Source organism: Haliotis rubra, unplaced genomic scaffold, assembly GCF_003918875.1.
Source record: "Haliotis rubra isolate DU_JTF1 unplaced genomic scaffold, ASM391887v1 Scf322, whole genome shotgun sequence".
Classification (NCBI taxonomy): Eukaryota; Metazoa; Mollusca; class Gastropoda; order Lepetellida; family Haliotidae; genus Haliotis; species Haliotis rubra.
Window position 1 is genome coordinate 73,340 of NW_025766994.1, and position 23,791 is coordinate 97,130.

The 23,791-nt window shown below is 40.4% G+C and overlaps 1 protein-coding gene across 1 annotated transcript in view; it reads right to left on the minus strand.

Annotated features, from left to right (window-relative positions):
- LOC124283838 (delphilin-like) overlaps positions 1-23,791 on the minus strand; it is a 72,744-nt gene that overhangs the window by 23,802 nt on the left and 25,151 nt on the right. Inside the window, 9 exon segments of the mRNA XM_046719868.1 lie at positions 1,385-1,480; positions 2,506-2,651; positions 6,361-6,505; positions 7,867-7,917; positions 11,936-12,084; positions 16,803-16,873; positions 17,548-17,666; positions 21,921-22,012; positions 22,880-23,035. Of these exon segments, the coding sequence (XP_046575824.1) occupies positions 1,385-1,480; positions 2,506-2,651; positions 6,361-6,505; positions 7,867-7,917; positions 11,936-12,084; positions 16,803-16,873; positions 17,548-17,666; positions 21,921-22,012; positions 22,880-23,035 (1,025 nt within the window).

The window sequence follows — 23,791 nt, forward strand, 5'->3', positions numbered from 1 at the left end:
AGAGGGTTGATGAGACAGAACACTACACTAAGTGGTGGAACTTCTTGAGGAACTAGAGGGTTGATGAGACAGAACACTACACTAAGTGGTGGAACTACACTTGAGGAACTAGAGGGTTGATGAGACAGAACACTACACTAAGTGGTGGAACTTCTTGAGGAACTAGAGGGTTGATGAGACAGAACACTACACTAAGTGGTGGAACTTTTTGAGGAACTAGAGGGTTGATGAGACAGAACACTACACTAAGTGGTGGAACATCTTGAGGAACTAGAGGGTTGATGAGACAGAACACTACACTAAGTGGTGGAACTTCTTGAGGAACTAGAGGGTTGATGAGACAGAACGCTACACTAAGTGGTGGAACTTCTTGAGGAACTAGATGGTCTTTGACACAGAACACTACACTAAGTGGTGGAACATCTTGAGGAATCACAAGGTCTAGGAAACAATGGAGGACAATGAGAAACTTGCTTGCTTGGAGTGTCATGTGAATGTAATGCTGGCAATACCGTATCCCAGCTTACAGCCTGCCTGTTTATTTCAGAAAACAATCAACTTGGTGACCTCAGGAGTGAATGAGGTTTTACTCTGTTCTCATGAGTATTGCTGCAATGTGTGAATAATGACACAAGTAAAGGCTTGACCTGTTTCTACCACATCCAGAGACCCTTTTCTACCATATCAGGACACCTGTTGCTTCCATGTCAGGAACAGAGCTGCATGGTCTGCTCTTTTGTCAGGATTCTGGTTTAAGCACTACCATTTTCTGCAGGTGCTTGTAGCAGTTTCTACTTCTGATGATGATGATGATGACAGATGTGCTCTGTCCATTAACTGGGGAGGGGAACGGTGGGGTAGCCTAGTGGATAAAGCATTTGTGCGTCATGCCAAAGACCCGAGTTCGATTCCCCACATAGGAACAACATGTGAAGCCCATTCCTGGTGTTCCCTACCATGATATTGCTGGAATATTGCTAAAAGTAGCTTAAACTAGATGTACAATGTTCAGTTGACCCATGTGCCTTGACACTTCTTTTCATAAGTGTTTTCTTTGATTGTCATCAAAATTATATGCAAGCAGTATCAATGAGGTTTGGCATGAATGAAATACTATTGATATTGGTATTACAACTCTGCAACATAAATCTTAATTGATGATATCTGAAATATTTGTGCGGTGATGATGGAGTAATTAGTTCCAGTACATACAGAACAAATGACAAAGGAACACACACTCATAATCAAATCCAGTGCAACACACAGATACATGCTGTGAAGACAAGAAATTCAGCAAACAAAATATGTTGTGCACTTAACCACAACAACGTGAAAGACTGCAGAAACAACAACGTGAGAGACTGCAGAAACAACACCTATCTACCGATCTCAATCTCCTCCTGAACTGCAAGGTCATCATGAAGGTCATCGTCAGGTGGACCAATGTAGGAATCCATTGCTGAGTCAGAAATCTGACTGGCTGATTGAGGAGGGTCAGAAAACAAACCAATCTGATTGACACAATCCATTACTAAGTTAGACTGACTGGCTGATTGAAAATGGTTACTAAACAAACCAGTTTGAATGAAACAATCCATCACAAAGTCAGAATTCTGACTGGTTGATTGAGTGGGGTCACAAAACAAATATGATTGACACAATCTATCAAAAATCCATGGATTCAGAAGGGTTAGGAAACAAACCAGTTTGAATGAAACAATCCATCATAAAGTCAGAATTCTGACTGGCTGATTGAGTGAGTGGGGTCACAAAACAAATATGATTGACACAATCTATCAAAAATCCATGGATTCAGAAGGGTTAGGAAACAAACCAGTTTGAGTGACAGATCCATGATACATCTGCTGACACACTTCCACATAACATCACCAACCATATCATGTCTAGTAGATTACCAGGTTGCAATTCATTTATTTCTCTCAGGATTTATTCTTTGGAGCTTATTTTGATAATTTATTTCTAGACAGACGAGAGGTCCTTGCTGAAGACATTATTAGATTTCACCCATTTACAAGTAAAAAATCTTTGACTCACGACTGAGCCAAACCAAGAGAATCATCTCAATCAGAATGTACCATTCATGATAAAATCTCCTTGTTATTATTACAATCAATCAAGACAAGAATGAAGGCGTATGGGTGAAAATCTAATGAATAACTCAACATGGCCTCAGTTCAGTCATAAATTGCCTAAGATTATAAAATTTCCTATCCTGACACATTACGACATATCATGGAGATTTTTACAGAGAAATATTTTTTCAAAATATTCATTATAACATCATTTATGGATACAGGCTATTCAACATATATATATCCTCTATTCTAAGCCATAAAAGTTTTCTTTGCATTCTTTTCAACATAACACTGATAATTTCTGCAATCAAGGAAAACGTTACAATGTTTCAGTAGAGACTCATTCCCTGACATCAACACCATTGGAAATTAAATCTTAAACTCCGGCAATAGAAATGTTGGAACTTACTTATGTACTGCTGTCGGAAGTCAAGTCTGCGTTTGACAATATCTTGGTGCGACGTTGTCAGCAACGGCAGGATAAACTTCCACAATGTCTTTTTGGATGGCGTGTCCAGCATCTCCTCCAGCTCATTCAGCAGAGCCTTCACATCTCTACAGAACAAGGGTACATTGTCAAACAGGGCTCGGGACTTTTGTACCACTGAGTATTTAATCATACATTATCATACAAATTGCGTGTTGCTTGTTTTCCTTGGGCATTCAATGTATTTTTACTCCATTGCATCTTTTCCATTCAGTATTCATAGACATGTTTTAAAAATAATTCTGCTCAAAAACTTTTGATCAATATCTGTATCAATGTAAGTCAACTGTCATGGGGCAATGGTAACATATTCCGTGTATTAGAATCTGATTACAAGCTCATTTGGAACTGCTCAGAGGTCTTACTGGTCTTACTGGGTGCAACTGAAACTCCTGAAATGTATCCAAATTACAGGACCTTCAGGCAAGGAGAATTATAATATTCTTTGCCACAGGAATTTCTACTACCTTTTGGCCTAAAGGTGAGGATAACTTTTCATTTCAGTCGGCTTTAATTGATTATATAAAACATTTCCTTCAAATTGAAATCCTTGATCTTTCAGTCACTGGGGGTAATTTGTTATTGAGTCAATGATCTCCCATCCACCCCAGATCTGCCACAAATGTGGAGTGTACAGTTTTGGGGAACAACAGCTGTATCTCATGACAGGGCACGATTTAAGAGATGTTAATCTACTTGCACCAGGTGCAACCTAAGATAAAAACCTAGTTGCACAAACCAAATTCCAGCTGCACTGCTTTATATGCTATTGAATTATTTAGATGTTTTATTTAGAAGCTTACCCACTCAAAAACTGACTTGCACCTGGTGCAAGTTAGACTCATATCTAGGTTGCACTTTGTAATATTGGATTGCACCAGTGCAAGTAACAAAGCACTAAATCGAGCCCTGCATGGTAATAACTATAATCACACCCACTTGATCATGAAATGCCTTAATGAAGTGTTTTATTAACCGACCTTGGTGAGTGATGTGTTTATAAAAAACTAATTAAAATAAAAAATAAAGAAAAAAACCCAACAACAACCCCCAAATAAAACCTGTAGGATGTATACACCAATCATTCAGGACATCACCCAAACCAAACTTGAACCACTGTCTTGTTTTGAAACCAATTTGCTCTACATCCGAGCCAAGAAAGGTCAGATTTCTTCTTTCATGGCTCCTTAGAGATGCAAGGTTTTGACTAAGTTATGATGAATGTCTTCCCTGAGAAATGATGACCAGAGTAAGGTCATACAAACAGACCAACATGTGGGAATATCGTCAGCCATGTTGGTCCAGGAATACCATCTCCACAGAGACAGAACACACAATAGAAGTTACTGCACTGTAAACAATCTCGCCCAACACTGGGAGTTGTGTTGCAACACAGTGCTAGCAGACCTGTCGGTGCTGTCAACATGTGGGAGATATAGCTATTGATCACAGAGGGATGTGGGCTAACACTCTATACAGGTGTCACTACATATAGGAGTTATTAATGGCAAAGGTCAGACCATGGATGCAACTTTTATTGGTGAAACATTTGGTCAGTAAGTTGCAATGATTAAAAATACTCATTTAAATGCCTTTAAAGGGTGTTTTAGTGGTTTGAGATTTCATCAGATCAGTACGTGGAATAATGAAAAAAAGAAGAAAACCCCCAAAAACGCTTTCTGTAAAATAATAATAGGACATTGAGACTGGTGTTTCTGTATTGTTTTTAAGCATTAAAAAATGCACTTGTATCTTATTTCAGTTTATGCCAAATAGTTTCAATGACCTTTGTTATCAAAATGTTTTATTCTTGGCAGTATAAAACTTCATCAATACTTATAGTATCTGTAACTGATATTATTTATTTATCTTTAATTTTAAGATTTCAGTTTAAGATTCAGAAACCAAGCAAGAATATTCAATCTTCTGTGAAACAAAAGATTTGTTTGTTTCTTGTTGTTTAATGCCAAACTTAGCAGTGCTCCAGCTATATGACAGTGGGCTGTAAACAACTGAGTCGGGACCAGACAACCCAGTGATTGACATCATGAACATTGATCTACACAGTTGGGAATCAATGATATTCATCCACTAGTCAGTGAGCCTGACCACCCAATCCCATTAGTTGCCTCTCAGTCTTTTGACCAGCATGGACCGCCTCCGTGGTGTAGTGGTTGGGACGTCCGCCCGGAGAGCGGAAGGAGGCAGGTTCGATCCCCGACCGCGTCACACCAAAAGACGTTAAAATATGGTACTTGTTGGTCCCTGCCTGGCGCTCAGCATTAATGGGTACAACAAGGACTGGTTGGCTTTGAGTCAGAATAATGTGTCTGAGTGGGGTATTCATGCTTCACTGCGGCATGGTATCTCAGTGGGCTAGCACTATAAAACCAGCTTAAGTCTGGGCTAGTACAAGCAGCCACACATACACATGCATGCACGTCGTCATATGAGCGAAATATTCTCAAGCACGACGTAAAACCCAGTTTCACCTCACCTCACCTTTGACCAGCATGGGTTGCTGAATAATACTACTATAATAATGTGTCTACTTATACTGCACTACTTCAATACACCAGTTGTATGCTCAGTGTGCTTACATAATTGTATGGTCGAACCAAAAAGAAAGAAACTGGTAATCAAACTGATACAGAAATTGAAAAAGAAACTTGAAAGCAACTCTAATTCAATATGGCGCTGACGAAGAAAAGTCTGTGTCTAGCTTTATGTTTCCAGTTTTGGCAGATAATTGCCTTCAGTTTGCCCGGAACATTTAATGAGATAGATATGATGCTGAAGATATACATGTTGCCAACATGTTGTTCCATGCTAATGAGTGTTATTACCCATGTGGAATATTGAAACCAGTTCTTTGAAGACAGAATTATTCACACAGAGAAAGACAAGAATGTGAGATACTTATTCAAGAGTTCGTAAGTTTGTTTATCTTAATTGTGCATCTCATTTACACTGGGATTGCAATTTGTTTTTGAAGGTACCTCTACCCAAACTTACAAAATGTCTATACTGTAAAACTGGCATTCATTATTATTCTATCAAAGGCAACATTTTTCATTTTATATGCATGGGCACAATGTGTGAAGCCCATTTCTGGTGTCCCCTGCCGTGATATTGCTGGAATATTGCTAAAAGCGGCGTAAAACTAAACTCAGTCAGTCAGTCAGTCATTTTATATGGTTGTTAGGATATTCCTACAACAAATCTGAAATCATCAATAATATTCACTAAACTTTTGAGCATAATTTGTCCATGTGTCAACTTTCTTTCTTTTCTTTCTTTGACATTTAATACTGCATGCAGCAACATATTTCAGTAATACTTCAAATATGGTTAGTACTGACTGACTGACTGAGTTTTGGTTTTACGCCGCTTTTAGCAATATTCCAGCAACATCACGGCGGGGGACACCAGAAATGGGCTTCACACATTGTACCCATGTGGGGATTCAAACCCGGGTCTTCGGCGTGACGAAAATATGGTTAGTAGATAAAGGAAGTAACTCTTTAACTTGTCCAACTCCAGAAGACTGGGAACAAATAAACCTTTTATACTGTTCAAATTGCTCTAAAAATCTAACACCAAGCAACCATCCTTTCTGTAAATGTGTTTTCCTATTTGAGTTGACGGACCAAACTTTTTTTCAGAGATCAAACTAAAACAAGAAGGAACCAAACCTAAAATCCTTCTGCCAAGATGAAAAAATTTATTGATTTAATCAAGAATACTTGTGGATGTAATTAATCTGTGATTTCCCACCTGTTGTCTTCATACATATGGAGGGAGCGCTTGATCTGTATCCGCTCCTGTGATGTGAGCAGGAACTCGATCTGCTGCTGGAAGGAAGCGGGCAGACGGGCAGACGTCCCGATGTGGGTCTCCCACCCAGCCTGCTGGAGACCATCTGACAAAACATTGCATTGTGGGATAACAAGTACAAGATACCATTTACATGAAGAGTCTTGCACTTCTGTACTTACACCAGAATGGCATTGTTTACATACTTTCTTAATGTCAAGTGGTTTGAATCCCAGATTCTACATTGTAATGTTTCTAGGCTTGTCAGCACCACACTTGTGGTTTCACCACGGCGGTAACTATCTAAGACCCGCCGCAGTTTGGGATTTCCTCCTGCATCAAGCTGACATGATGAAATATTTTTGAAATTTCGCCAATCCAATTTCACAAACTGGTCATTATTATCGTCTCAGTCAAATTAACACTATATGAACTAAAATTAACACAATTCCTCATCAGAATTTATTGTGAAACCCTGTTGTTTACGCTGCAATCATTGGCACTGATATAATAAGGTATGTTTTGGTCACTGGATCTGAATAACTGATGAAAAGAGCTCTACCTTTAGAAATCAACAATCTTTCAGAATTACACTTTGTTAATTTCTGTAATTGCATTTTATGGACTTACAACAACAAATAATGAAAAAAGACATGGACAAGAAATTGCCAAGAAGGATTAATATTTGAACATGTACAAGTGTTTGACCTTAAAATCATTTTGTCTCCCTCTACGTAAATAGAAGTCAGTTGCAAAAATGGATGACTCAGCAGTCCAAGGAGAGGAATGTTTGATGTACAGTACAAGTCTTTTTCTGGGACCCTGCCTTCCACACAACTGCTGTTTTTATATATTAGTATGGTGATATTTCTAATAAACTCGGGTCACAGACTTCTTCTCCATTAGATTTTCTCTAAAGTTGAAAAACTCACTTTTTAATGCTCATTTTAGGCATTTATGTATTGGATCATGTGTAAGTCCAAAACTTGGAAGTGTAAAAACATAAAAGTACATAACAGGGTGCCGTTGTACAAAACAACCTTAGCACTAAGACTACCTTAAGTCTATGTTAAGGTGTGGAAGTCACCATCACCTTAGTGCTAAGATCGCTTTGTATAACGGCACCCAGATCATTTGAACATATCTGAGAATGTTCATACCACTGTTTCAAACTCAAACATTTTACATTTCCCATGGGCCAAAGATCACACTCCCAAGTCAAATTATGTCACTATAACAATATATGCAAAACAGTTGTGTGGAAAGCAGGGTCCCCAGACTTACAAGGTTAAATACAGTATATATCAAACATTCCCCTCTTGGGGATGTTGACTCATCCCTTTTGGCAGCTGATTCCTATCACTTGACTGAGAGGGAAACAAATCGATTTTTTAGTTCCATTTCTCTTTTTATGAAGCTAGCAAATTGTTTCTCATAAAAAAATGAGTAAATAAGTTTTCTCCTTACTTGCTGTCATTTGCCCATGGCCGTTTATTTTCTGCTGTGTTCGCAAAACCTCTGAAAAATAAAAGTTCCAACATGTTGACTTCATGCAATGGTAATTTTTGTAATTGAAAAACTTCTGACAGTCAGACACTCTTGAAAAAATGTTTGGAATGGAAGTCATGAAATGTTTGTGTTTTTGGATGTGGAAGTGGGATGTAATTATGAAGACATGCTTGCTCGCTGATGCTGACTAAGTTACTCCACCTGACCCATGGGCTGCCTCCAAAGTTGTTCCCTAATTGTTGGAGAATATGGCAGAGACGTGGTGGATTACTCAGGGGGGCTCCACAACTCAACTGCCTTCATTCCACACATTTGCTAATTCTCTTGCTGCTGGTTTGTCTGAACCACTTAACACTTCCATGAACACAGAGGCTGTGACTGGGCTAGCTCACTCAGTCTGGCAGTTGACAGGTGGAGCACAGAAAATTATGGCTTCTCCAATGTTTTGTGAATATCTTGGGTTAACTAGCATGTGTGTAAAGAATACCTTTTGTTAATATATTGAAATTGTGGATGCTGGCATGGATGGTGCAGAGGATGGGAGTATGGAAGATGTGGAAGGATGACTGACATGGGAGTATGGAAGATGTGAAGGGTGAATGAAATGGGATTATGGAAGATGTGGAAGGGTGAATGAAATGGGAGTATGGAAGATGTGGAAGGGTGAATGAAATGGGAGTATGGAAGATGTGGAATGGGGAATGGAAGATGTGGAAGGGTGAATGAAATGGGAGTATGGAAGATGTGGAAGGGTAAATGAAATGGGAGTATGGAAGATGTGGAAGGGTGAATGAAATGGGAGTATGGAAGATGTGGAAGGGTGAATGAAATGGGAGTATGGAAGATGGAAGGGGTGAATGAAATGGGAGTATGGAAGATGGAAAGGGTGAATGAAATGGGAGTATGGAAGATGTGGATGGGATGTGAATGAATGAAATGGGAGTATGGAAGATGTGGAAGGTGTGAATGAAATGGGAGTATGGAAGATGTGGAGTATGAAGAATGAAAGAGTATGGAAGATGGGAAGAAGTGGAAATGGGAGTATGGAAGATGTGGAAGGGTGAATGAAATGGGAGTATGGAAGATGTGGAAGGGTAAATGAAATGGGAGTATGGAAGAAGGGTGAATGAAATGGGAGTATGGAAGATGTGGAAGGGTGAATGAAATGAATGAAATGGGAGTATGGAAGATGTGGAAGGGTGAATGAAATGGGAGTATGGAAGATGTGGAAGGGTGAATGAAATGGGAGTATGGAAGATGTGGAACGGGTGAATGAAATGGGAGTATGGAAGATGTGGAAGGGTGAATGAAATGGGAGTATGGAAGCATCGGTATCGGCGTCGGCGTCGTCATCAATCTCGGCAAAATAAATCGGCGTCGACTCGATTAAAGTCATCGAGATACGTCCGGCGTCGATAAATCATCCGTCGGCGTCGTCATCAGATATCGGCGGAATGAAACGGGAGCATCGGAATCTCGGCGTCGGCGTGAACCATCGATATCGGCGTGGACAAATTAAAGGGTCGAAATCGGCATCTCGGCGTCATCGGAATCTCGGCGTCGAATCGTCGAATCGATGTGGAAGGCTCGTCGATCGATCATCGGCGCATCGAAGTCATCAAATCTCGTCGACAGGCGTCGTCATCGATCATCGGCGTCGACAGATTAAATCATCGAATCGTCGATCGGGCTGTCGTCATGGAAGTCGGCGTCGTCGTCATCGGAAGTCGACAGGTCATCGAATCTCGGCGTCTCGTCGTCGTCATCGAATCTCAATCTCGGCGTCGTCGTCGAATCATCGGCGTCATGCATAGATAAAATCATCGTCGACGAATCTCGGCGTCGTCATCGACCGAATCATCGGCGTCGATTAAATCGTCATCAAATCAATCGGCAGATCGTCATCGGGCTCGGCTCGGCGTCGTCATCATCGTCCTCGGCGTCTTTCGTCGTCGTCATCGATATCATCGGCTCGTCGTCATCGGCGTCATCAGCTCGATCGTCTTTCATCGATATCGGCGTCAATCGTCGATCATCGAAAATCATCGGCGTCGTCATCGTAAATCATCATCGTCGATCATCGTCATCGATATCGAAATCGTATCGTCGGTCATCGTCAATCATCGTCGGCGTCGTCATCGATATCGGCGTCGGCAAATCGTCGTCGGATCCATCATCGGCGTCGATCGTCATCGTCGCTCATCGATCGGCGTCGTCAGGTCATCGTCTCGGCGTCGTCATCATCGATCGTCGTCATCGTCGTCATCGATCTCGATCGTCGGCGTCGATCATCGAGTATCTCGATATCGATATCGTCGGCGTCGATAATCATCAGTAAATTATCGTCGTCGATCCATAAATCGGCGTCGTAATCGGCGTAATCGTCGTGTCGTCATCGTCATCAATCGTCGTCATCAAATCATCGGCGTCGCTCGTCGTCATCAAATCATCGGCTCGTCGTCATCGGCGTATCGTCGTCATCGAAATATCGTCGTCTCGTCGGTCGTCATCGTCGGCGTCATCGGCGTCGTCATCAAATATCGGCTCGTCGTCATCGATATCGGCGTCGGCTCGTCGTCATCAAAATATCGAAATCGGCGTCGGCATCGTCGTCATCAAATATCGGCGTCTCGGCGTCGTCATCGATATCGGCGTCGACAAATTAGCGTCAAATCATCAATCGTCGATCATCCGGCGTCGTCGTAAATCTCGGAATCATCGTCGATCGAAATCATCGTCATCGGCTCGGCGTCGATCATCGAATCGAAATCGACTCGTCGTCATCAAATCGGCGTCGGCTCGTCATCGGCGTCGTCATCGATATCGGCGTCGTCGATCGGTCGTCATAGGTAAATCGGCGTCATCGTTCGTCGTCATCGAAATCTTTCGGCGTCAATAAATCGTCATCGAAATCGGCGTCGAACAAATCGATCATCAAATCATCGGCATCTCGGCGTCGTCATCGATCTCGGCGTCTCGGCGTCGTCATCGAATCATCGGCGTCATCGGCGTCGATCATCGATATCGGCTCGTCGTCATCGGAATCATCCGGCTCGTCGTCATCAAATCGATCTCGGCGTCGTCATCAGTCATCTCGGCGTCGTCATCCGGAAATCATCGGCGTCTCGGCGTCGTCATCAATCGGCGTCGGCGTCGTCATCGAATCAATTTCGTCGATCATCAGATCTCGTCGATCATCAAAATCTCCGGCATCTCGTTCGATCGATCATCAGATATCGGCGTCATAAATCGTCATCAAATCATCGTCGTCGTCATCAAAATCGTCGGCGTCGTCATAAATCTCGGCGTCTCGATAAATCGATCATCAATCGTCGTCGTCGTCGAAATATCGGCGTACACAAGGAGTTTCCCCAGCAGTGTGTATTGGTTGGGTAGGACACAAGGAGTCCCCCAGCAGTGTGTATTGGTTGGGTAGGACACAAAAGAGAACCCCCAGGAGTGTGTATTGGTTGGGTAGGACACAAGGAGATCCCCCAGCAGTGTGTATTGGTTAGGTAGGACACAAGGAGTTCCCCCAGCAGGGTGTATTGGTTGTATAGGACACAAAAGGACACCCCTCAGGAGTGTGTATTTGTTGGATGGGACACAAGGAGTTCCTCAGCAGTGTGTATTGGTTGGGTAGGACACAAGGAGTTTCCCCAGCAGTGTGTATTGGTTGGGTAGGACACAAGTGTATTGGTTGTAAGGACAAGGACACCCCTCAGGAGTGTGTATTTGTTGGATGGGACACAAGGAGTTCCTCAGCAGTGTGTATTGGTTGGGTAGGACACAAGGAGTTTCCCCAGCAGTGTGTATTGGTTGGGTAGGACACCCCCAGCAGTGTGTATTCGTTGTGTAGGACACAAGGAGCTCCCCCCAGCAGTGCATATTGGTTGGACAGGGTACACTATCTCAAACAAAGGAAGGACTTATATGGCAGGGTACACAAACTCAGCCAGCAGTTGGTATTGGTTGAACTTGGCATACAAACTCAGCCGCAGGTATGTGTTGGGCATTGTAAACTCACCCAGCAGGATGTGTTGAGGCAGACTGATTCGGTGAATACAGAACTCCTGATGTTGAGGAGGCAGACGGGCGATCACAAACATCCACAAAGTCCTCTTTGATGGTGTGTCCAGAATTTCAGACAGACTTGTTTCAAGCTCCACCACATCTCTGAGTAAACACAACATAAAAGATACAATAAATGACAAAGAACCCTTATTATACAAGACACATGATACAGCAGCATGGCACTATCTCCAATCAAACATAAATAGGCTTCCTTGAGCAGAACATACAATTACCAACATAAATATATCTCTTACTTGAAAAATAGGAATAAGTACTATTAATTATTTTGACACTACAACATTCAGTTTGAAAACATAAAGATACACAATTAGTAACTGTCAGATCCCTTATATCAAAATACACAGTGATAGATGTGAAACAATGAACCATTATGATTCTTCGAGCAAAGAGAATACCCACAGCTTTATCAAGCTATTTAATACAAACTATTAATTGTAATCTGTTATTTATGAGGAGTTTCATCTCTAGCATGGACACATTGTGTATTGGTTTTGGGTAGGACACAAGAGAGCCCCTAGCAGTGTGGTATTGGGTACTGTAGGACACAAGGAGCTCCCCATCAGTGTGTATTGGTGGGTAGGACACAAGGAGCCCCCTAGCAGTGTGTATTGGTTGGGTAGGAATCAAGGAACTACCCCAGCAGTGTGTATTAGTTGGGTAGGACACAAGGAGATCCCCCAGCAGTGTATTGGTTGGGTAGGACACAAGGATGTGAAACAATGATCCATTATGATTCTTCGAGCAAAGAGAATACCCACAGCTTTATCAAGCTATTTAATACAAACTATTAATTGTAATCTGTTATTTATGATACAGTTTCATCTCTAGCATGGACACATTAGGGAATGAAGGTTTTGGTTTGAATATATGTAGATACAAACTGATCAATACTCTCAAACACATAACATTTTGAAGAGAATTGACTTGTTGCCTAGTAGGACAATAATGTAAAAACATTGGGCAGGTTTGGTGAGTGGGTTGGAGAGTGGTTGACTGAATCCTTGAATGGTTGACTGGGTAAGTGGCTTTGTGTTTGAGTGAGTGGTTGATTAAATGATTGATTAAATGGTTAATAGAGTGGGTGGTTGACTGGTTGGTTGGTTGGTTGGTTTAGAGAATGTGAGTAAGCAAGCAAATGGTTGAGTGATGATCAATGATTGGTTGGTTGGTTGAGTGAGTGAGTGAATGAGTGAGTGAGACAGGGATTTAGATTTTCTAACTAAGTGGCTTTGGCTTGCAAATTTGGAAAAACAATGTGTTTTTGCTCACAACAAGATTTTCATATTTTTTCATAAAGTTTTAGAAGTTAGGGCACTTGTAATTTAAATTTGATACTTTTATATCAGTTGCTGCAGACTTGGAGCCTCGGAGATTGTCTAGATAAATCCCTGTGAGTACATGAGTGATTGGTCGGTTGTTGTAATGGGTGAGTGAGTGATTGGTCAGTTGTTGTAATGGGTGAGTGAGTGATTGGTCGGTTGTTGTAATGGGTGAGTGAGTGATTGGTCGGTTGTTGTAATGGGTGAGTGAGTGATTGGTCGGTTGTTGTAATGGGTGAGTGAGTGATTGGTCGGTTGTTGTAATGGGTGAGTGAGTGATTGGTGGGTTGTTGTAATGGGTGAGTGAGTGATTGGTCGGTTGTTGTAATGGGTGAGTGAGTGATTGGTCGGTTGTTGTAATGGGTGAGTGAGTGATTGGTCGGTTGTTGTAATGGGTGAGTGAGTGATTGGTCGGTTGTTGTAATGGGTGAGAGTGATTGGTCGGTTGTTGTAATGGGTGAGACAGTGATTGGTTGGGTGAGTGAGTGTAGAGTGAGTTGGTGACTGATTGAGTGAGTTAGTGGAACATTATTTACACACTATATATATTGTAACCACCCTACGAAATGAACCCACTATTTCAAGCCAACACTTTATCCAGCAGTCTACCCACTGCCCCAAATCGCAGTGGAATCTCCTGACCACAGCCGATATACCACAAATACTTATCTGCATCCCTCCAGCTCTACATTTGAAAACAAGGCAGATGTGCTTAGCTCCACGGTGCAGTGAAGAGGTGGAAACAGTTAAGCATGTGAGAGATACACCGTAACAAGTCGTACACTACCGGCTGTCAGGAAGGTTCACCAGCAGTGTATGTGTGTGAGGCAGTGTTGGAGGGAGGTACCTACAGTCAATGGGAACACTTGGTAGGAGTCAGTGTGAGGGAAAGGTGAACTCAGCCCAGAGGAACAACTGACTCAGGCCTACTGTAATGCTTTAGTTGCCTTGGTGACAAGTGTGGAGCTTACTATGTGGTAAGTGTGAGTGTTGTACTTCCTGGGTGTCAATATTGAGTGTTGTATTTCTTGGGTGTCAATATTGAGTGTTGTATTTCTTGGGTGTCAATATTGAGTGTTGTACTTCCTGGGTGTCAATATTGAGTGTTGTATTTCTTGGGTGTCAATATTGAGTGTTGTATATTGAGTGTTGTATTTCCTGGGTGTCAATATTGAGTGTTGTATTTCTTGGGTGTCAATATTGAGTGTTGTATTTCCTGGGTGTCAATATTGAGTGTTGTATTTCTTGGGTGTCAATATTGAGTGTTGTATTTCTTGGGTGTCAATATTGAGTGTTGTATTTCTTGGGTGTCAATATTGAGTGTTGTATTTCTTGGGTGTCAATATTGAGTGTTGTATTCTTGGGTGTCAATATTCAATATTGAGTGTTGTATTTCTGGTGTCAATATCAATATTGAGTGTTGTACTTCCTGGGTGTCAATATTGAGTGTTGTATTCCTGGGTGTCAATATTGAGTGTTGTACTTTCTTGGGTGTCAATATTGAGTGTTGTATTTTGGGTGTCAATATTGTGTTGTACTTTGGGTGTCAATATTGAGTGTTGTATTTCCTGGGTGTCAATATTGAGTGTTGTACTTCCTGGGTGTCAATATTGAGTGTTGTACTTCCTGGGTGTCAATATTGAGTGTTGTACTTCCTGGGTGTCAATATTGAGTGTTGTACTTCCTGGGTGTCAATATTGAGTGTTGTACTTCCTGGGTGTCAATATTGAGTGTTGTACTTCCTGGGTGTCAATATTGAGTGTTGTACTTCCTGGGTGTCAATATTGAGTGTTGTATATTGGGTGTCAATGTTGAGTGTTGTACTTCCTGGGTGTCAATATTGAGTGTTGTATTTCCTGGGTGTCGATATTGACACATTGTTATCATCATGTAGAAGTGTGATTCTATGTTATGTTGTATGATCCCCAGGGAGTTGAGATTGATTATATGGTGTGCCGTTTGAGACTGACATCCAATGATTGATGGAAAAACAAAGTGCCTTAGAGCAGCTGAGCTGGATATTGGCGCTATACAAGTATTAGTATAATAAACTGGATTATAAGTGAATGTCATTTTCATACCAAACTATAAATCTTCTATATTTGCTGATGATAAAAACTGGGCATGTATGTACAAGGTAGTCAGGATCATCACATTTACATCTGTATGGCTGGAGATGGTATGGCAAAATGGGGATCTATTGGATAACCCAGTGTATAGTCAGAAAATGTGTGTTCACAGATATAGCAAAATGTGTAAATTTTATTGGGCTTTGGTTTGGGTATTTCATGGTTGTGTAAGTTTTGACATCAGTGTGTTGTGCTCAGAGGCAGTTAATCTCCATCACTCACATGCACACCTGCAGTGAATCCTTTTTACTCACAACCACAGTAAACCCCCATCACACATGCCCACACCTGTAGTTAATCCCCATGACCCTCACGTCCACACCTGCAATAAACTCTCGCCTCCCACACCCACAGAGGAAGAAACTCCTGTCACTTACGCCCACACCTGTGGTAAACACCCATCCCTCACACCACACCTGTGGTAAACACCCATCCCTCACACCACACCTGCCATAAACACTTGCCACCTACACAAACAGTAAATACCTGTAACTCACACCACACCTGTAGTAAACACCCATCCCTCACACCACACCTGCCATAAACACTTGCCACCTACACAAACAGTAAATACCTGTAACTCACACCACACCTGTAGTAAACACCCATCCCTCATGCCACACCTGTAGTAAACACTTGTGACCCACACCAACAGTAAATACCTGTAACTCACACTACACCTGTGGTAAACACCCATCCCTCACACCACACCTGCCATAAACACGTGCCACCCACACAAACAGTAAATACCTGTAACTCACACCACACCTGTGGTAAACACCCATCCCTCACACCACACCTGCCATAAACACTTGCCACCTACACAAACAGTAAATACCTGTAACTCACACCACACCTGTAGTAAACACCCATCCCTCACACCACACCTGCCATAAATACTTGCCACCCACACAAACAGTAAATAGCTGTAACTCACACCACACCTGTGGTAAACACCCATCCCTCACACCACACCTGCCATAAACACTTGTCACTCACACAAACAGTAAATACCTGTAACTCACACCACACCTGTAGTAAACACCCATCCCTCACACCACACCTGTCATAAACGCTTGTCACCTACACAAACAGTAAATACCTGTAACTCACACCACACCTGTGGTAAACACCCATCCCTCACACCACACCTGCCATAAACACTTGTCACTCACACAAACAGTAAATACCTGTAACTCACACCACACCTGTAGTAAACACCCATCCCTCACACCACACCTGTCATAAACGCTTGTCATCCACACAAACAGTAAATACCTGTAACTCACACCACACCTGTAGTAAACACCCATCCCTCACACCACACCTGTCATAAACGCTTGTCACTTACCGCGTCACTTCATAGGTCTGCATTGATCTCTTTAGGTGAGATCTCTCCTTCGATGTCAACAGAAAATCAACCTTAAAGGAAAACAAACAGCACACTATACAGCAAATGTATTCTTAATCAATTTTGATTTGAATATGATCAATTTTTAAAAAATCAACATTAACACATTAAACTGAACAATGTCACTAATTCTTAGTAGTGTTGGGAATTGGTTAAAATCTCATAATTGATGATTGGTTCATTACAACCGATCAATCATCTAAAATAATTGGTTTGCGTCATTTATCAAATGTTCCTGTTATCTTTGTTAATGCATACACACAAAAAAAAGAAAAAACATGTAGTAATTTGGGTCTTTTGCAAATAGCACAAAATCCATTGGCAAATTTTGCAAATAAAGGGTGATTAGTATGTTAGGAACACAGATTTCCTGGATTCTTTAAGATAAATTCAATCATGACTTGGAACGAGATTGTTGTGCTTATGAATTGTAAATTTAATGACACAGACAAAACCAACCTTGTATAAAATATTGTTGATGCAAACAAGTGTTCCAAAATTGGTTGTGTTCGATTATGAGAGAACACAATCGATTGCTTGGTCGTTTAGGCACTGCGACCAATCTTCGATTATTTTAATTAATCGGACCACCACTAATTCTTAGATATTTTTATACTTATAAAATGAAGATAGAAATGAATGAATGCAATGAATTTGAATTAAATGTTTATAGTTTCCAACCTACCCTTTGCTTGAATGTGCGCCCCTCTTTATCGACAAACTTCTGATCAGTCAGCCACTCTGTGGAAGCATGGCTTGAATCAGATGAATCAGTGGACAGTGAACTCAGGCTGATGGTAGGAGCTGCAAAAAGAGAGTCAGTGACAACTTTAAAATAATCACTAAATAAACTTGAATAAATAACCACATTTCTACCCTTCATTTACTCAACATTGAAGCACATGTAGCACAGTGTTCTCATATTGAAACATGCCTCTTTTCACCAAGCAGTGAATGGGTACCCAGTAGGACAGTGACACTGTCTGTAAACGTTCTAGCGTTTCACTGGAGGCAGCTCCCCAAGGAGTTGAGAACTGAATACAAAGTGACCCATTGACCTGGATATTATTGAAGCACTGTGTGTAAAATAGGTGACATGTATTTGTACATTATTATTACTGTTGTGGTTACTACTACTGCTGCTACTACCACTACTAGACTACTAGTGCTACAACTACTACTACTAATAGACTACTACTGCTACAACTACTACTACTACTACTAGACTACTACTACTACCAACCCAGATGACTACTACTACTGCTGCTACTACTACTAGACTACTACTACTACTACCACCAACCCAGATGACTACTACTACTACTACTACTAGACTACTACTACTACTACAACTACTTCTAGACTACTACTACTACCACTACCACCAACCCAGATGACTACTACTACTACTGCTGCTACTACTACTACTACTAGACTACTACTACTACTACTACTAGACTACTACTACTATGACCACTACCACCAACCCAGATGACTACTACTACTACTGCTACTAGACTACTACTACTACTACTAGACTACTACTACTACTACTACTACTACTAGACTACTACTACTACTAGCTACTACTAGACTACTACTACTACTACTAGACTACTACTACTACCAGATGACTACTACTACTACTGACTACAACTACTACTACTACTACTACTACTACTACTGTGACTACTACTTACCTACTACTACTTCTAGACTACTACTACTACTACTAGACTACTACTACTACTTCTAGACTACTACTACTTCTAGACTACTACTACTACTTCTAGACTACTACTACTACTACTAGCTACTACTGGCCAACCCAGATACTACTACTACTGCTGCTGCTACTACTACTACTGCTGCTACTACTACTGCTAGACTAGACTACTACTACTACTAGACTACTACTACTACTACTACTACTAGACTACTACTGCTGCTACAACTACTTCTAGACTACTACTACTACTATGACTGAATCACCACCAGCCCAGATGACTACTACTACTACTGCTGCTACTACTACTAGACTACTACTACTATGACCACTACTACCAGCCCAGATGACTACTACTACTACTGCTGCTACTACTACTACTGCAGCTACAGCTACTACTAGACTACTACTACTACTTCTAGACTACTACAACTACTACTAGACGACTACTACTACTACTACTGTGACCACTATTACCAACCCAGATGACTACTACTACTGCTACAACTACTACTAGACTACTACTACTACTACTTCTAGACTACTACTACTACTACTACTACTACTACTGCTACAACTACAGAAAAAGTAAGTCGTCATTAAACAAACACTATTAAACAATCTTAACCAAACTATTCAAATCTTATTCACATAACCAATTTCTGAACTGACAAATACCTATAGCAAATGTCACGATGCTACACATCAGCCTACAGAGAAACATTTGAATCCCATGCATATCAGTGGAGTTTTAAAGTATTGTTCTATGAGGAATGGTATGTTCCTCAAAGGGTATCAAGCCATGACAGGAATACTGCAGCTATCTGCATCTGATCCCTATCTCACCCAGTAAACTAATTCAGCGCTGCACGTTCGTAAACGGTCGGCACCAGCTGATCCCCCTGAACCTGTGCAGCATTCCAGGAAGCATGTTAATGCCATTCCAGAGATGTGGGGAAAACGACCTATTTATCCACCAACAAGTAACACCTGATAACATCTGTGTTTTCTAACACCAGAATAATCATGAAACGTTGCAGTGTATTAGCTTAAATTACCTTTCAACATATAACCTATATTTTTTCAAGCTAATTACATCCAGACTTCTTAGACAACTTTGAAAGAGAGTCAAGGCCAGAAAGAAATTTTGATAATTTGAGAGAAATTTAATGACTCTTTACACACTTTTTTTTATCTTGACAGAAAACACATAGTTTTAATATATTTTAATTCCGTTATTGTACTCCATGATTCCTATTTGAAAAAAAGAGCTTTGAAAAGAACTTCAAATGCAATATATATATAATCTGATAATGAACATATTTAACAAGTATAAACATATGCTTTCTAACAGTAGTTTTGTGTACGGACATTCTCCCGTTACTACACTGTATCTCCACTGCTTGCTGCTGGCTGTGAGGGGAGCATTGTTTGTGATGAAAGCTGATAGGCTCAGTAACAGGGGATAAACAGGCAAAACATCCAGATTGACGTAAATACTTGGTTATTCTAGATATGTAGCTTGTGCTTGCAGAGACTGAGGTGAATAAACCTCTGAGCATCATGACGACTAAATCAAGGTAAATATGATGAATATGGGTAGATTTGAGTTAATGAATGTAAATGTGTCTTGAGATCTCTCAAAGGTACTGGTAGAAAATTGTGTATTGTACTTAATTTCATTCAATTTTAGCATAATACATATGTATATCACTTTTTATCAGTGAGTGAGTGAGTATGGTTTTATAACGCTTTTTAGCATGAGTGAGTATGGTTTTATAATGCTTTTTAGCAATATTCCAGCAATATCACGGTGAAACCAGAAATGGGCTTCACACCATTGTATCCATGTCCGGAATAGAACCAAGGTCTCTGGCGTGACTTATAAGCTTTAACCACTAGGCTACCCCACCGCCCCGCTTTGTATCTACATGACAAGATGAGATACTACTCAATACAGTAACACTTAACACAATGAGGCTATAATGAAATAATGAATATAACAAACTGTTTTAAGGTTAAGGTCACTTTCTGTTTATTTCAACAGAAATGAATTATGGTTACAATGAACTAAAATTAGTCCCTTTGAGTTCATTATGACCATAGTTTACTGTTCTTCTATCATAAACCCGTGAAGATCCGGGTTAAAATTGGTCTTGAGCAACCCATGCTTGTCATAAAAGGCAACTGACAGGATCAGGTAGTCAGATTTGCTGACTTGGTTGGCACGTGTCACCGTATCCCAATCAGGGATTTACCTTGAGTCCTGCATTTGAGACTCACTGGGAGGTCACTGGGACTCTAACCAGTTTTCAGGGGTCCTGGACAACAAAATGGGGGTCCCAGACACATAAATATTATTATTGATGCTGTTATTGTATAGTGTATCATGATCACTACATTAATTGTTACAGTAATTAAATTGCAAATGAGACCATATTCAAGTAGCAGACTCATTGATAACCTATTGTTACTTGATTGGAATTTTTACAAAAAGTATTTGGATTTTTCCTGAGTCCCTGTGCATGCACGATAATAGATTTCGTTGCATCAATTGTCAATTTTATGCGGATAGGACGCAAGAATTCGCGTCCTGTAAATCCCTGCCAATTTCATAGATCGATGCTTATGTTGTTGATCACTGGATTGTCTGGTCAGACTCGATTATTCACAGACGACTGCCATATAGCTGGAATATTGCTGAGTGCGGAGTTAAACAACAAACCAACTTGATGGAACTTTAAAATATGGTCTAGGCTGACAAGAAATAGAATGTGCAACCCCTTATAGGATTCAACTAGATGGATTGGTCCCTGGCAACCTGTGCTGGCCCTGAGAGGTACGGGCTACAGCTGACAAATCAACAACTGTACTGTCAGGTCCCGACTCAATTGCTCACAGGCCTTTATTGCTGAGCGTGGTGTTAAACAAGACACAGGTATTGTACGTATCTGCCTTGATGACTTTATTTCAAATAAAATCTAACATTGAATTTATTGTGGCCTAGAAATATTCAAACACCAAAAAATCAAAAGTGTTTGTAGGAATGATATTTTGCTTGAACAAATGTGTTTAGTGTGCATCAAATTCAATCAGATCAAAATTGTTTTTCTCCTAAGTAAGAAGTGTTGAAAGGACTGGACCAGTTTTTAGGGTATATACAGTAATTACGTCCATTGTAGTGTTCAAACCTGTAAGATGTAATCGTATCAGATCAACAACATTGCAGACAGAATTCTTTTTCCCGGCATAATTTTCTAATCTAATATTAAATGTGTTTCTTAACAGTATTAAAAGTCAGGGATTCTGGTCATGTGATGTCTGATACTCACAGTTGAGTCCCCCAACACAGCGCAGCACCTCCAAGGTCGGCGCCGTCCCACTGTCCCTCAACAGCTGCACAAGGCGGTTGTGGTCAGCACGTCTAGAAGGCAGTTGTAGCATTACATTAGATACAGCAAAAACAGTATTGTGTGTCCATAGTTCCTTAAATATGATGGTGATATTGATAAAGTTGTAAGACTTTTAATTTTCTTAAAGTTTGTATATTTCTGATTACATCTAGATTAGTACTGCTACATACGAATGAAAAACAAATTAATCAGTAACACCATCAGAGACATATGGCTGCCTATAGATACACAAAGTAATTCATTGTATCCTGGGTTAGAACAAAGATTTTGTATGGATTATTCACTGTTTCTTATAAATAGCAGTGATAAATCTTGTGTTTTATTATTTCATCTCACTGTACAACAGAATCAGCCCAAAATGTTTTTGTCAAAGATCTTTATATATTTTTCCTAATTACAGGTGTTTTAGTCAGTCAAAATCATAATCCCCACCCTCGAAAATGAGTGAGTGATTTAGTTTTATGCTGTTTTAGCAATATTCCAGCAATATCATGGTGGGGGGACACCAGGAATGGCCTTAACACACTGTACCCATGTGGGGAATTGAACCCGGGTTTTAGGTGTGACGAGCAAAATGCTTTAACCACTAGGGTACCCCACCGCCCCTCCCAAAAAGAACTTTTACTGCAAGAAAAATTAACAAATCAATCAGATAAAAAGTTGCCTCATGACAAACAATTTATATCAGAAGAGCCTAAAAAATTATTTGAGAATGAATAATAAATTATGTCTATCACTAATTCTCTATATATCACAGATATTACAAGATGGAAAACATAAAAAAGGTCATTTCTCAATTCTATGAGTAATATATTTCTGTTAATATAGTTTTTCCCCAAGTTCTGGTTGTGAACAAGCACATATCAAATATAGCTCACCTGACATCAATGCCATTGAGTCTCATGATGAAGTCTCTTGGCTGAAGTCCAGCTTTATCTGCTGGGCCACCGTCATCAAGGTTCTCGATGTAGGCAGGGTTACTTCCCTTGATGATGAAGCCAAAACTGCCATCATCTCGTATAACCTGGATTACTCTGTAGAGGATATAAATATATCATGTGACATGGAATAATAGATCAAAATATTTGCTTCCATAGAGCAACAACATGATAACAACTTTGAAAACAGTTTTCAAACTAAAAGTTAAGAATTAGGGATTGTCACTTGAGAAAAGTTCTGTGTCACAGTCCCTGAACCATATTATCTTTCCTACAGCCTAACCCTACCTGCAATGCTTAACCCCCAAATGAAGCAAGTCTAGATTTCCCCAGGTTCAATCTCCTATCTCACTGGGGCTCCTTTTCAATTTAAATGGGTTTATTTGTTACAATCCATATTATATATATTCAGAGACTAAGTGTTAGTCTAACGTGAGAAATAAAATCCATTTCCAAAATCACACATGCAGCATGATAGACGTTGTTTATAGTGAAAGATCAGTTCAAATTCACAATATTTTTCATGCAATTTTTCATGTGTACAATGGAACTATTTCTTCAAATATTTGCATTAGAAAAATGTCCCACAACCTCACTCATTATAATCAAGGGTAAATCACTTCAATTATTTATTTGATTCTGAGTTCCAGTTAACATTACTGGCAAAGAAATTTCAGAGGCAGTAAATCACAATTTGATTTGTTCACAAAACCATCTGGTGCAGAACAAAATCTGGTGAGTGAAATGTGAAACCCATCCTTCACCTGGCAACTTCTGCAATGCTGTTTGTTCTGTTCTTCTTCAGTGACTACAACTAAAAATACTTCAAAGCACCTAGGAAACATACTAACA